Source organism: Zootermopsis nevadensis, unplaced genomic scaffold (assembly GCF_977971745.1).
Source record: "Zootermopsis nevadensis isolate Lab colony 2312 unplaced genomic scaffold, Znev_1.0 Znev_ptg000030l, whole genome shotgun sequence".
NCBI lineage: Eukaryota > Metazoa > Arthropoda > Insecta > Blattodea > Termopsidae > Zootermopsis > Zootermopsis nevadensis.
The window spans coordinates 21046134-21058757 of record NW_028259162.1 but is presented as its reverse complement, the minus strand read 5'-3'; the positions used below and the strand labels follow the sequence as shown (position 1 = coordinate 21058757).

The 12624-nt window shown below is 38.9% G+C and overlaps 1 protein-coding gene and 1 long non-coding RNA gene across 3 annotated transcripts; one reads left to right on the top strand and one right to left on the bottom strand.

Moving 5' to 3' along the window:
* Positions 1 to 872: 872 nt before the first annotated feature.
* LOC110835235 (uncharacterized) lies at positions 873 to 9287 on the top strand. Of its 2 annotated transcripts, none has more exons than XM_022075253.2 (5): positions 873 to 1044; positions 3054 to 3151; positions 3236 to 3412; positions 5295 to 5580; positions 7676 to 9287. In XM_022075253.2, exons 1-5 carry the CDS (start codon positions 1042 to 1044, stop codon positions 9140 to 9142), a joined length of 2031 nt encoding a protein of 676 aa, XP_021930945.2. In that variant the 5' UTR covers positions 873 to 1041; the 3' UTR covers positions 9143 to 9287. The 2 variants fall into 2 exon arrangements, with proteins under 2 accessions (XP_021930945.2, XP_021930944.2); XM_022075252.2 differs by lacking the exon at positions 873 to 1044 and adding an exon at positions 1454 to 1765.
* On the bottom strand, positions 6867 to 12547 carry LOC147872216 (uncharacterized). Its single transcript, XR_015537759.1, has 2 exons — positions 11634 to 12547; positions 6867 to 9041 (listed from the first exon to the last, which is right to left on the bottom strand). It is a non-coding gene; the product is annotated as an uncharacterized LOC147872216 (long non-coding RNA).
* Positions 12548 to 12624: the final 77 nt, after the last annotated feature.

The following is a 12624-nucleotide window of genomic DNA, read 5'->3' as shown; positions in this document are numbered from 1 at the left end:
ATAACTAGTCTGGATTACCCATGTTAATCAACAAAAACAATGGGATATCCTAAAATTTAAATTAAATTTAGATTTTTTTATTCGTTTATATTTGAATTTCTAAGAAAAATTCTGTTTTATGGCATGGCATTTAAACTACCATCCCTGAATGAGATATTAAGATTAAATTAATACAATTTTAATGGAAATTAAATAATCTTCCCTGTGAGTATGACATATTTCGTTCAGAGAAAATAACTTTTAAATGCAAATTTTAAAATTGGCCTTTAATTTTTCAAAATGAGATCGTTCACTTTTTTTTTATGGAGGCATAGTTTATGCACACTGTTTAAACCCCAACACATAACTACGTTTCATGTTCGGAATGCCATGGGATTAATATAAAGCAAGTTGAAAATACGGCAGCTTGCTTTGAATGTTGTGTGTTGAACGTTTTATAAATACGATTTTAAACATTAATGGTATTGAAGTACTCTGAAGCGGATTTCATTGACTTAAGCAGTTTTATTGAATATCTGTGTTGCTGACATGTTTTCAGCATCAGTTACGTGATGGATGCATCGTGTTGTGGCCGTCTGTTTCACCTTTGTCAACAAAGCTGATAGACGAAACCATAAAATATATGGATGAGATGATAGATGAGGACCACTGAGGGTGAAGAAAGTTGATTTTTACTTCTTCGCGGATTTAATTTTTTTAGATTGCATGCAATCTAACTACCGAAAGTAATCGGAAACACAAATCACAAGTCGCTGAATGTGTTCCAAGCCTTGCATTATTTCATCGTGTGGAAATAAAAGTATTGTACACATTCAGAAAACAAATGGTAACACTGCTGCAAAGCTCACCTGTTTCCACAGACAGAAAAGCACGGCATTTCTGTGTACCACTAACAAGTCTAATTATTGAGAAGTGATGAAGCAGACAGTTTTCTTCCTAAGGTAATCAGGAGCTGATATACATGCAAAATTGAATTTGCTGTATTCGACTCCTCCAGGTCAAGGAGTTTTTGAGGAAACATAATCTGATCAGCGTAAAACCATGGTAAGTTATTCAGTGGCACCAACCATTTTACAGTGCCACCAAGGCAATTACTTGCACTTTCCACGTAAAATAACAAAAAAAGTAATTTAGCATGCATTCTAAAATCTTTACTATGCAGAGTGAGGTAATCTAACTAGCTAAACCCATACAACAGAGACTCTTAGAAGCTAACCGTATATTCAGGTGGAAATTGAGGTTTAAAATTCTTTTCCTGCTGGGCATTGCCAACCTGCCCATCACTAGTCAATAGCTCACACTTTATATTTCAGTGAACCGCAAATGTATGTTATCTGTGATATATATGGCGTAGTTATTCGTGATAAGTATGTTTGGTTATCCGTGTGATGAGTTTTATATTCTTTGAACCACTTCCTTCACCCCAAACCTCTTTGGAAGAAGAAAAGTACGTAATTCACGTGTTACCAACGTAGATTGTCAGCTTCACTAATTATATGAATGCACGTATCGAGACATAAATTGCTGTGCGTGTTCACCATGAATATAATGATAACATGATGACAACTACTGGTCTAAGTTTCACACTAAATGCATGCATGTAAGCGAACAGTGAACATGCATAGTACTAATGCAGTGAAAGAGAATGAAAGTGTCGTCGGGTCTGTTACCGAAGAATGCCGTTGTGTGTAGTACGGCGAATACAGATGGAGAAGGTTCGGTAATTGACCTAGGAAGCAAGTTCGACGATTTTACGAAAATTCAGGTGACATTTATCATGTTCATCCAAGACTTAATATGACTTGCTTACTCGTAGCGACTGGATTACATTAATTCACAATAGCTCACCATTCACTATACATCAATCCCCGTATGGTATTTTAACCAACATATTTTGACATAACCTGTTTTGAATACTGAACTGTTGGCCGTGTTATAAAATAGACCCCAAATTTGCTGCAAGATCTTAATTTATAACAAACATTACGGTGGCCGACTTACTATATTGTCTAGATGACTTGGATTTTACATTTTTGTTAAAATACTGTATTCAGGATGTGGGAAAAGTTGCAGACACAAGTGACAGGAATGTGTAGAACATGAAGAAACAAACTAAAAAATATGGCGGGGAAGTTGTCATCACTAGAGCTGAGAAAGTACAGTCAAGCTTGCAGTCACTCTGTGTCAGCACAAGAGTTCAGTGACTGTAATTTAAGGTCACACACTGTCAGTGCCATGGTCATAATGACTAACATTGACAATGCTCAGTGTGTAGTGTGCAGTCATATGTGATAATAGTCCATCAGCATGAAAGGTGAAATCAAATGGAGTACACCTTAAAGGAATATTGTGATAAGTACCTGATGATTGATATGTGTGGTGGTGGTGCTGATGTTGCAGTCATGAAATATGCAGAGAGGTACCTGGCATGCTGCCGTATCAATCCACGTGTTTCACCATGTGATACAGATATACTTCTTAATACATGAGTGTAGTTTGCCAGCTTCTGTGTTACCATTCATCTGTCTTCTCTTAATTGCCTTTGTGCATCAGCGTCACCACAGTTTCTGCACTGTTGCAACTATTCAAACTTTTGTTCCATTTGACAGTACTGTTGACACCATTATCTCTGTGACAACAACTTCTAGGGTATTTTGTTCCGCTGTTTTTTTTTTCTTTGCATTGCTCTATACATTCGTGTCATTTATGTTCACCATTTTCCCCAGCTCTGTATATTACAGGCCAGTGTAAAAACATACTTTCAGATGAAGGTTTCTGTCTGGGTTGTTGCGCTGTGTAGTCTGGAATATGTTAACCAATGTTTCAGTGGTCATACTGCCTCCGTCATCAGGATAACAGTGCAACAACCCGGAAGACAGAAATCTTCATATTCACTGTTGTGAAAACCTCAAAATCTTACATACTTTTAGATATTGGAAATTCTGTATGAAACTATGTTAGGAAGTTGTCTTAACTTTGCATTTCCTCAGTAGAACATTACATGGGAATTTTATTTCAATTCCTGAGACATTTACAAAAATATATTTTTGTAGGAAAGCACAAGGCCAGCAGATGAACACCATGTTGAGGAGGCGGAGCAGAAGCAGGGAGAGAGTTCTCAAGAGGAAGAAGACCAGAGCGCTGTTATAAGGTATGTACTGTGATGAAATGGCTTTACCATTGGTAATATAACATCACCATCCATAATTGCGGTTTTTGTGTTCTCTTATTTCAGGGGTGACAGGAGGGAATTGCTGGCTACCAAGGGTGATAGTGATGTCTGTGTGACTCTCAATGAGGAAACACTGTTTTCAGCTCATGGTCTGGACCTGTCTTTGCCACTGTTGTGTGACTTCTGTCCCAGAAAGTTTAATGACTTCAGCAGCTTTGATGCCCACATGGTGACACACAAGTGGGTGACTTTAGTTTCCTAACCCGAACATGAGTCTATGATCACTCCATAAGAACAATTAAAGTACCTTCTCTAGATATTTTATGAGTTGTATTGTGTGGTAATATTGATGTAACTTGTGAGCCATGCATTTGGAGATGTATCCTATTTCAATGTTTTGACAAGTAGGATGAATAGAATTGAATTTAATTGATTGTAATAGGTGCTGAAAATGTACAAATTTATGCACAATCACACTCACTAACTCACACAGACACTGTCACTGCATTCTCCAGATGTTCTTTTAAACTCTTTTTTCCATATGGTGATGATTTGTACACTTTATACTTCAGACTATCCCACAGGTAAAATTAACAGGGTTAAAGATCAGGCACATATGCTGTTCTAACCTGGACCCTGTTTTGTCCACTTTCTCTTCACTAACTAACCAACTAGATGGCTTAGGGAGCCTGAAGGTTCATCACCGAATTAACCAAAGCCCTCCACCGGACCCTGTCCTGGACCAACAAAATCCAGTCTCCTTCAACTCCTATCTCCCATACATCCAGCCTGACATTATCCTCCCATCTATGTCTAGGTCTCCCCAGCGGTCTCTTCCCCTCAGGCTTCGCAACCAATACCCAGTGCACACCTCTTGTCCCATCCATGCGCGCTACATGTCCCGCCCATCTCATTCTTCTCGACTTAATTACCCTGACAATATTAGGGGAGGAGTACAGATTTTTAAGTTTGTCATGCAGTTTTCTCCATGTCCCATCGTCTTCTCCCCTAGGCCCAAATATCCTCCTCAACACCCTGTTCTCAAACACCTGCAATCTGTGTTCCTCCCTCTGAGTGAGAGACCATGTTTCGCACCCATACAAAACAATAGGCAAGATTATTATTTTGTATACTTTAATTTTCAAGTTCTTAGAAATCAGACAAAATATTTTGAACTGAGAAGTAGCAAGCATTTCCAGAATTTAGTCTCCTCCTAACTTCCTCACGAGTGTCATTTTCATTTGTTATTGTTGTTCCCAGATATTTGAACTTTGTAACCCTTTCAAAGGATTTATTAGCTACCCTAAGATAATTTTCCCCGCCTGTCTTGTGATGACGAGATACTAACATGTACTTAGTTTTTTCTGAATTTACTTCTAGCCCCACCTGTCTACTAGCCTCTAGTAAAACTTCTGCGTTCCTCTTTATTGTATTGATATCGTCCCCCAATAAATTAACATCATCAGCAAATGCCAATAGCTGATGTGTCCCATTCAATTGCAAACCCTCCTGCCTATCTTGGACTTTCCTGGTGGCATATTCTAGCGCAAAGTTAAAGAGCAAGGGAGACAAAAGCATCTCCTTGTTTTAGACCATTCTTGATGAAGAATGACTCAGATACTCGAATTTTGCTACAGGTTTCATTTAACCACATTTTTATTAGACTCACCTTTCTCTTCACTAAGCATGCAAAATTTGTTAAAGGGTTGCATGTACGGAAGTGATCCTGAGTAGAACTTACTTGTGAAAAGGTTTGTTGTTGATCATTAGAATTGCGATCATGAAACTCAAAAAGTTTACAAAATTGGAGATTTTAATGAGACACTTTTTTTGGAAATTTGAGTGTGTAGACCACCAGTGGTACTTGACTGCGTCTTGCCTTTGTCATTTCAGAAGTACTTCAACCAAATTATCCCCACTCTGTTTTATAAATATAAATAATTGCCAGAGACACTACAGGACCAATATAAGAAGCTTTTGTTGAAACAGTAAACATTTAAGTAATTTTTCTCTATAGCATTGCTCTCAAATGTGGAATTGAAGAAAAATTTATACTCTGAATTAGTCACTTGAATCAAATAATGGGCTGCCTCAGCCTGATATTACATGTTGTCCTTTCCAGGGAATGTCGATTCTTCTCCTGTCAGTTGTGCAGCAACACTTATGTCTCTTGGGGCAACCTGGTCGCACATCGCAAGGCATGTCATCAAGGTCAGGTGTTGAGCTGTGATGTGTGTGGCCAACGAAAATACCACCCTGGCCTGGGACCTGTCAACTTCCCCGTGGGAGACAGTCCTGTTGGTTGTGAGGAGTGTGGGGAGGGTTTTACTACCATTATGCAGTTGTACCGGCACTATCGTGTCCATGGCACGCACCAGTTCATGCCTCACAAGGGGAAACTGGCCAAGGTATTGGATATATTTTAACGAGTTTCTGTTGAAAGCCACTTCAGTTCAGTGGTATCTATTAGGCATATGCAGTTCTCAAATTGAGAAAAGGAATATCTAAATTTCAATTCAAACATTGATATTTCATTTCTGAACTTAAGGAGTTTTCAAATAACCGCTTTTACTTTGTGTAACAGCATCACACCACCCTTCCAATGGAAAATGCAACGATTAGTATCTGTAGCATGAATGAACTCGACAAAACTACGTCTTTCTCCATTCCTGTACATGGTGCCATGATTGCAAATCTCCTACCACCAACTCTTCTCAGTATCAGAGTACAAGTACTCAGGTCTGTGACTTGAGTCATCTGGTTGCAATGTAAAACCTCAAATCTGTGTTCCCAAAATATTTGTTGTCTCTTAATTCACATAATGTTTTTCACTTCCATTCTTTCCCTGCCATTTTACTGTGTTAAGGCGACTATCTTGTGGGTTGTAGCATTGTGTAGTCTTGTGGAGGTTTACTGACGTTTCAGATGTCTAGCTGCCTCCATCATCAGGGTGATGATTACCCTGATGATGGAGGCCCTTCCACCAGACTACACAGTGCTACAACCCAGAAGACAGCTGCCTTCAGGCTCACTGCTGGGAAAATCTGAAATCCTACTTACTGGTGTTCGTTCAAACAAAATATGTTTTCATTTCATTAGCACTTTTGGAGTTTTGTGCTATTTCTTATGACTGGACAGCTTTTCTTTCCACCATTCACTACTCTGAGTTACTTGTCATTTTGCAAGTATTGTTTTAGTGTCTGGTTTATCGATTATTATTTACTAATTTTACACTGGAAATTATATATAACTAGAGGACCTTGATCAGGCTACTTGTACATCATATGGTACAGTCATAAATCAGTCAAAAGTCTACAGATAGTTGCAGTTGGGTCCGCTATGACTGACGTCTGTAACTGAAAATACATATTTCTGTTTAACTTCAAAAGTTTTTTTTTTATGAATGTTCCTTCTGACAACTCCACTACAAGAAATGACTGGTTCCACAATTGATCTTTTGCCAAATGTTCTGAATTTTTTCTCCTAAAGGCTGATAAATCTGAATTTCTTTTGTATTTTCTTTGTATATTAAGTGTCTCTGGTATTGAGGTGTCATTTAAGTGTGATGTTTGGTCTGTTCTGTATGATGGTTCATCAGTGGTGATGATCACAGATTTGTTGATTTATTTTTATCAACTGCTTAATTATTATTTTTAAGTTAAGAGATAACTTATTTTTTTAATCAAACAGGTCATTGTAATGTATCAAAATTGTATGTGGGCCACACAGAATACAGGTGGGGTGCTGATTAATAAATTGTTTCGGTCTCTAAATTACATTCATATGTGTAGATCATTTTTTCTGAAGTTAGATATAATATAACTTATTTGAAAACCTAATACTGATATTTTTATGTCCCGTTGATTGCAATTGGTTGTTATTCTAGTAACCAATAACTAACTAATTAACCAGATGGCTTACCGAACCCGAAGGTTCATCACCGAATTAACCAAAGCCCTCCACCGGACCTTTTCCTGAGCCAACAAAATCCAGTCTCCTTCAACTCCTATCTGCCATAGATCCTGCTTGATATTATCCTCCCATCTATGTCTAGGTCTCTTCCCCTCAGGCTTCCCGAGCAATATCCGGTGCACACCTCTTGTCACATCCATGCGTGCTACATGCCCCTCCCATCTCATTCTTCTGACTTTATCACTCTGACAATACTGGGGGAGGAGTACAGATGTTTAAGCTCATCATTACCAATAGATAAGATAGTTATACTTTGCTATATTTTGAATCTCTTATGCTATTTAATTGTGATAATATTGTAATTAGCTAATAGTGGCTTGGTTAGTCAAAAATTCCCTGCCTTTTAAGTGCCTGAAGGTTCAGTTCCATGTTTGTAAGAGCCTTCCCTTTGGAAAATGTACTCCATGTTGGAGTAAGCATTTCAGAATACTAGAATGAAATTTACATTATTGCATCTCCATTTCTTTATCTAAATTTCAACCTTCTGTAGCTGTTCTTGTCACACATAACAGTGTGGGTGCTTTGTTCCAGGTGCCAGAACGAGCTGCTAAGGGCGCTGTTGACCAGCTGTTGGTTATGCCTTCCAGTGACTCGTGTCATGTGTGTTCAACCGAATTCAGAAACCACAAGCATGTGGCAGACGACATGGCAAAGCTGAACGATGATCATACACGCTGCGCTTGCAGAAGTTGTCATTCTGAGTTTTGTAATGCTCATTCTTCAGTGGAGCGCAAGTGTCCGCAACCTGCGTCTACTCCTCATTGTCATACTTGTGTAGTCTGTGGGAAAGTCATGCAAAACCTTGCAAGTTTCCAACAGCACTGTACCACACACAGTGGTGAATGTCATTATAACTGTGACAGGTGTCTCAAAACATTCAGCTTCACATCTAGTCGTGAACATCCCAAGTACTGCCAGCCCCTCATAAATGACTATCACTGCCAGAACTGTGATCAGGAATTCTCTGAATGGTGTGGTATGACAGAACATGTTGAAAAGAAACATGCTTCCTCAAATGAAATGCTGACATGCAGCATTTGTGGCCAATCGTGGCTGTCAGGAAAAGAATTTCTTCTTCACTACCAAGCCTGCCTTACGGAGAAGCAGACTGAGAACACTGCAAGACATCGTTTAGATACAACTTGCTCAGTCTGTCATAAGGTATTCTCACAACCATTTGCCCTTCGTCGTCACCTGAAATTGCACGGTCCATTGAGTCACTGTCGTATCAGTTCATCGTGTGGAGATCACCAGGATCAAGTTCTGGTGCAACAACATCATAAAGCTGCATTTCCAGGAAATTACAAGGAATTGCAGCATTCTTCACAGTGTAAGCAAAGGTACCGCACGAGTATGAGCCGTAAGAGTTTCATATGCGAGTACTGTGGTCGGGAGTTCAAGAAGAAGCTAAACCTACAGCTGCACGTGAGACGGCACACTGGGGAGCGGCCGTACAGTTGCCAACTCTGTGGTAAAGCTTTCTACACCAACCAGCAGCTTGCTATCCATATCCGACACCACACAGGTGAACGCCCCTACGCTTGCAGCAAATGTCCTAAAGCGTTCACAGGCCCTACTGCATTGTATGTCCATAGAAAACTGCATGACAAAGTGAAGCGTTACCTCTGCCCTCACTGTGGAAAGCGCTTCTTCTGGAGATCAGCCTTTGTTGGTCATATTCGCCTGCACACAGGAGAACGGCCTTATCGTTGCAGCATCTGTAGTAAGTCATTCACTCTGAAGGGCAAGCTGAATCTTCACTTGAAGAAGCATGCTTTGGAGGATACATTGGCATGTTCAGACTGTGGGGAGAAGTTTGGATCCGAAGCTGAACTGAATGCGCATCGCAGTGAGCAGTGTTCTGTCACACTGGTGACTTTTGTGGAGGAGGGTCCATCTGGTGAAAGAGATACTCGTATCATCATTGTTAACACAGAGGATCTGAAGCAGAACAACATTTATATTGATGATGATAAAGTGGTACAGCTCGTGGTCTGAGGGATTAATTTAAGTTTAGGACATTTGCTGATACTGCAGTATATTGGTTTGCTATGCATCAGCTTTGGATAATGTTTTATGTCAAAGGTAACATAGATACCATTGCATTAGGAACATGTTATGAAATAAAAATCCTGAACAGTGATATCTGTACCTGTCAGTTCATCTGAAATCCTTTTACTTTCCAAAAGTACTGAATGACAGAAAGTAATTTTCAGATTTCTGTTTAAAACAGATCCAAACTATGACATTTCTCTTGAATTACAAACCTTTTGGAATAGACAGATATTTTAATTACATTTACACTGTAATTTATTAGAAATATAAAAATGTTTTGTAGAATAAATTAGTTTAGAAGACCTATTTTCTCATTACTTGAAGTGAACTTGTATAATGTGTAGAATAGTTTGTCCTTAATCATGTTTCTGATAGGGAAATTGTACAGTAAGCTTGAAATGGTGACATGAAATGATACATATGTAAAATACCGGGTCTTCAATTTATGACGCTGAGGTTGTGCTTGGAGTGCATGGTCGGCCGGCGCTCTGTTGATGTGGGCGGGAGTTTTGCGCGTTCTTCCCATGAGTCACCGGCGAATCAGTTTTCATTGCGTCTCTCGTAGCGGACTGACATTGATAATATGGTGTACAGTATTAAGCAACGTGTGTTCTTAGTCGAAACATATGCCAAATATTCATCCTATGGAAGATGCCGCCGTAAATTTCGCAGACATTTTCCTGGTGTAAGTGTTCCTAGCAAGTCCATGATAGAGAGAGTAGTAAAAAAAATTCATAGTATGGGATCAGTTTTGGATAAAAAGAAGAATAGGAAACGGTGTGTATTGACAGAAGAGAAATTGGGTCTTTCTTAGAAAAAAGTCCAAGGAAATCTTTGGCTGCACAATCTGGCATGTCATTGGGATGTGCTCAAACAGCAACGAGACTTCTGAAATTGCGACCATGTAAGACCACTGTTGTTCAGAGACTCACAAATCCTGACAGTGGTGCTAGGATCCATTTCTGCAAATGGCTGTTGGGATCCGTGCATGATGGGATTGTTAATCCAGAGCTATTGTTTTTTAGTGATGAAGCATGGCTGCATTTAAGTGGATATGTCAACACTCAAAACAACCGCTACTACAGTTCCGGAAATCCACATCAGTTGCATGAACATCCTCTTCATGACATTAAGGTTGGAGTCTGGTGTGCAGTTACCTCCAAGAGAATAATAGGGCCAATCTCTTATAATGAAACCATAAATTATGAACGTTATGTAAATTTAATACTTAGACCCTTTTCCCAAGAAATGACCGATGAAGAAAAGACTTACGGTTTCTTCATGTAAGACAATGCTACAGCTCACACAGCTGATCGGTCGATGTTAGCATTAAGAGAAGTGTTTGGTGAACAAGTTATTGATCAGTGGCCTCTGCGTTCCCTAGACTTACACCCGTGCGATTTTTACCTGTGGGCCATGTTGAAGAACAAAGTTTATGTAAACAATCAGCACACTGCAGAAGAACTTAAAGAAAATATTCGACAATTTCCCAAGAAGAGCTTCATCGAGTATTTAGAAACATGTTAACGAGATGTGAAGCTTGCCTGCAAGCACAAGGAAGTCACTTTGAACATCTTTTGTGATTTAGGGTAAGAGCAATTAATGTAATAACATGTATTAGTGATGAGAAATATTCATAGTTCGCTGTTACTAGTGGCACTGAAACTGATTCGCCGGTGACCTACCGGAGAAACACGCACAACTCCCGCCCACATCAACAGAGCGCCAGCCGACCACGCAATCCAAGACCCTATGTACTTACATATGGGATGGTTGATGGCCATAATCTGCTAACTAAAACCACATGAAGCAGAGGTATTTAACAAATTACCCGCCTTTTGTACAACCTGAAGGTTCATTACCGCATTCACAATAGCCCACCATCAGTCTCTGTCCTGAGCCAGATGAGTCCAGTCAATATCTCCAAACCCAGTTTTCCTAAGATCCGTTTTAATATTATCCTACCACCTATGCCTAAGTTTTCCATGTGGTCTCCTCCCTGTTGGCCTTACAACCATAATATTACACATATTTTTAACCTCCTACATGTGTACATGTCCAACCAATTTCACTATCCTCAATCACCCTATTATATGGTAAACAGTATGACTTGTGAAGCTCTTCATTATGAATTTTTTCATACTTCACAGATCCAAAAATATTTTCTTGTACACCCTGTCATCAAATTATCATCTATAACCTTCCATTAACCTGAGTAACCAGTTTTCCAACATACAAAATAACAGGTAGAACTATAGTCCTGTAAATTTTTGTCTTTAGATAGATGGGAAGACAAAAGATTCTGAACTGCATGGTAGCAAGTCTTCTCTGAATTTAGTTTGCTCTTAATATCCAAGTAAATGTAATTCTAATTTGTTAATATCATTCACAAATATTTAAACATTGCCACATTTTCAAAAAACTTATTAGCTACCTTTATATAATTTTGTCCTGCAGTCTGGTGATGAGATGTGAACATATAATTTCCTCTGTTTACTTCTAGTCCATCTTCCTTAGTATTAGCTAATACAATTTCTTTGTTCGTTATGTTTTCTCCCAACAATTTAACATCATCAGCATAGACCAGAAGCTGACATGTCCAATTCAGTTCCCTGTCTGTAGTTTTCTTGGCCCTATGGCACATTCTAAAGTAAAGTTGAAAAGCAATGATGACAAAGCATCTTTTTGTTTTGGTCCGTTCTGAATACAAAATGAATCAGACAAGTGCTTACACACGGATTTTACTATAAATTTCAAATAAACATTTTAATGTAACTTGTTTCATTAGTTTACTGAATTCATGAGATTGTTGTATGTTTTCCGTCTAACTGAAATAGAAATGTGAAGGTAAGCACATCAAACAGCTTAATCCCTAGCTTCAGGCCTGTTGCGTGTCGATCGTTGAGAGTCCGTCTACACAATTTTTCATTAATAAACATAGACTATAATCAATAGTTGCGTAGGACTGTCAGCCTAACGATAAAGCTCTATCCCTTCTACCAATTCATAGTCCTTATATTATTCACTTTCATACAATCGAGAATGAATTCGTAACACTTCAGTATCTCAATTCCACATGCATGAAAGAACACACGATTACTTCGTGCTAGCGACATGACTTTTACATACAACATATGTTAAATTTCAGAAAAGGGCATGACAAATTAGATTAGATTAAAAAAAACAAGCACTGTTCCCATTTCGCTTCGCTTGGTTACAAAAAAAGCGCCCTGGGCAAACGACCTGCTTCTATTCTACTATTTTGCTAATAAATTGAATGACTCGCGCAGGCCTCTTGTAAGAAAATGACTATAGCTGAATGAAATTAAATAATGGCGACGGTAGTATGATCACGTGATCAACGCGCTCGTTTCCAGTCGTAGGTAGTAGGCGCATGCGTAAAAGTTGTTTACAACTCTTACTGA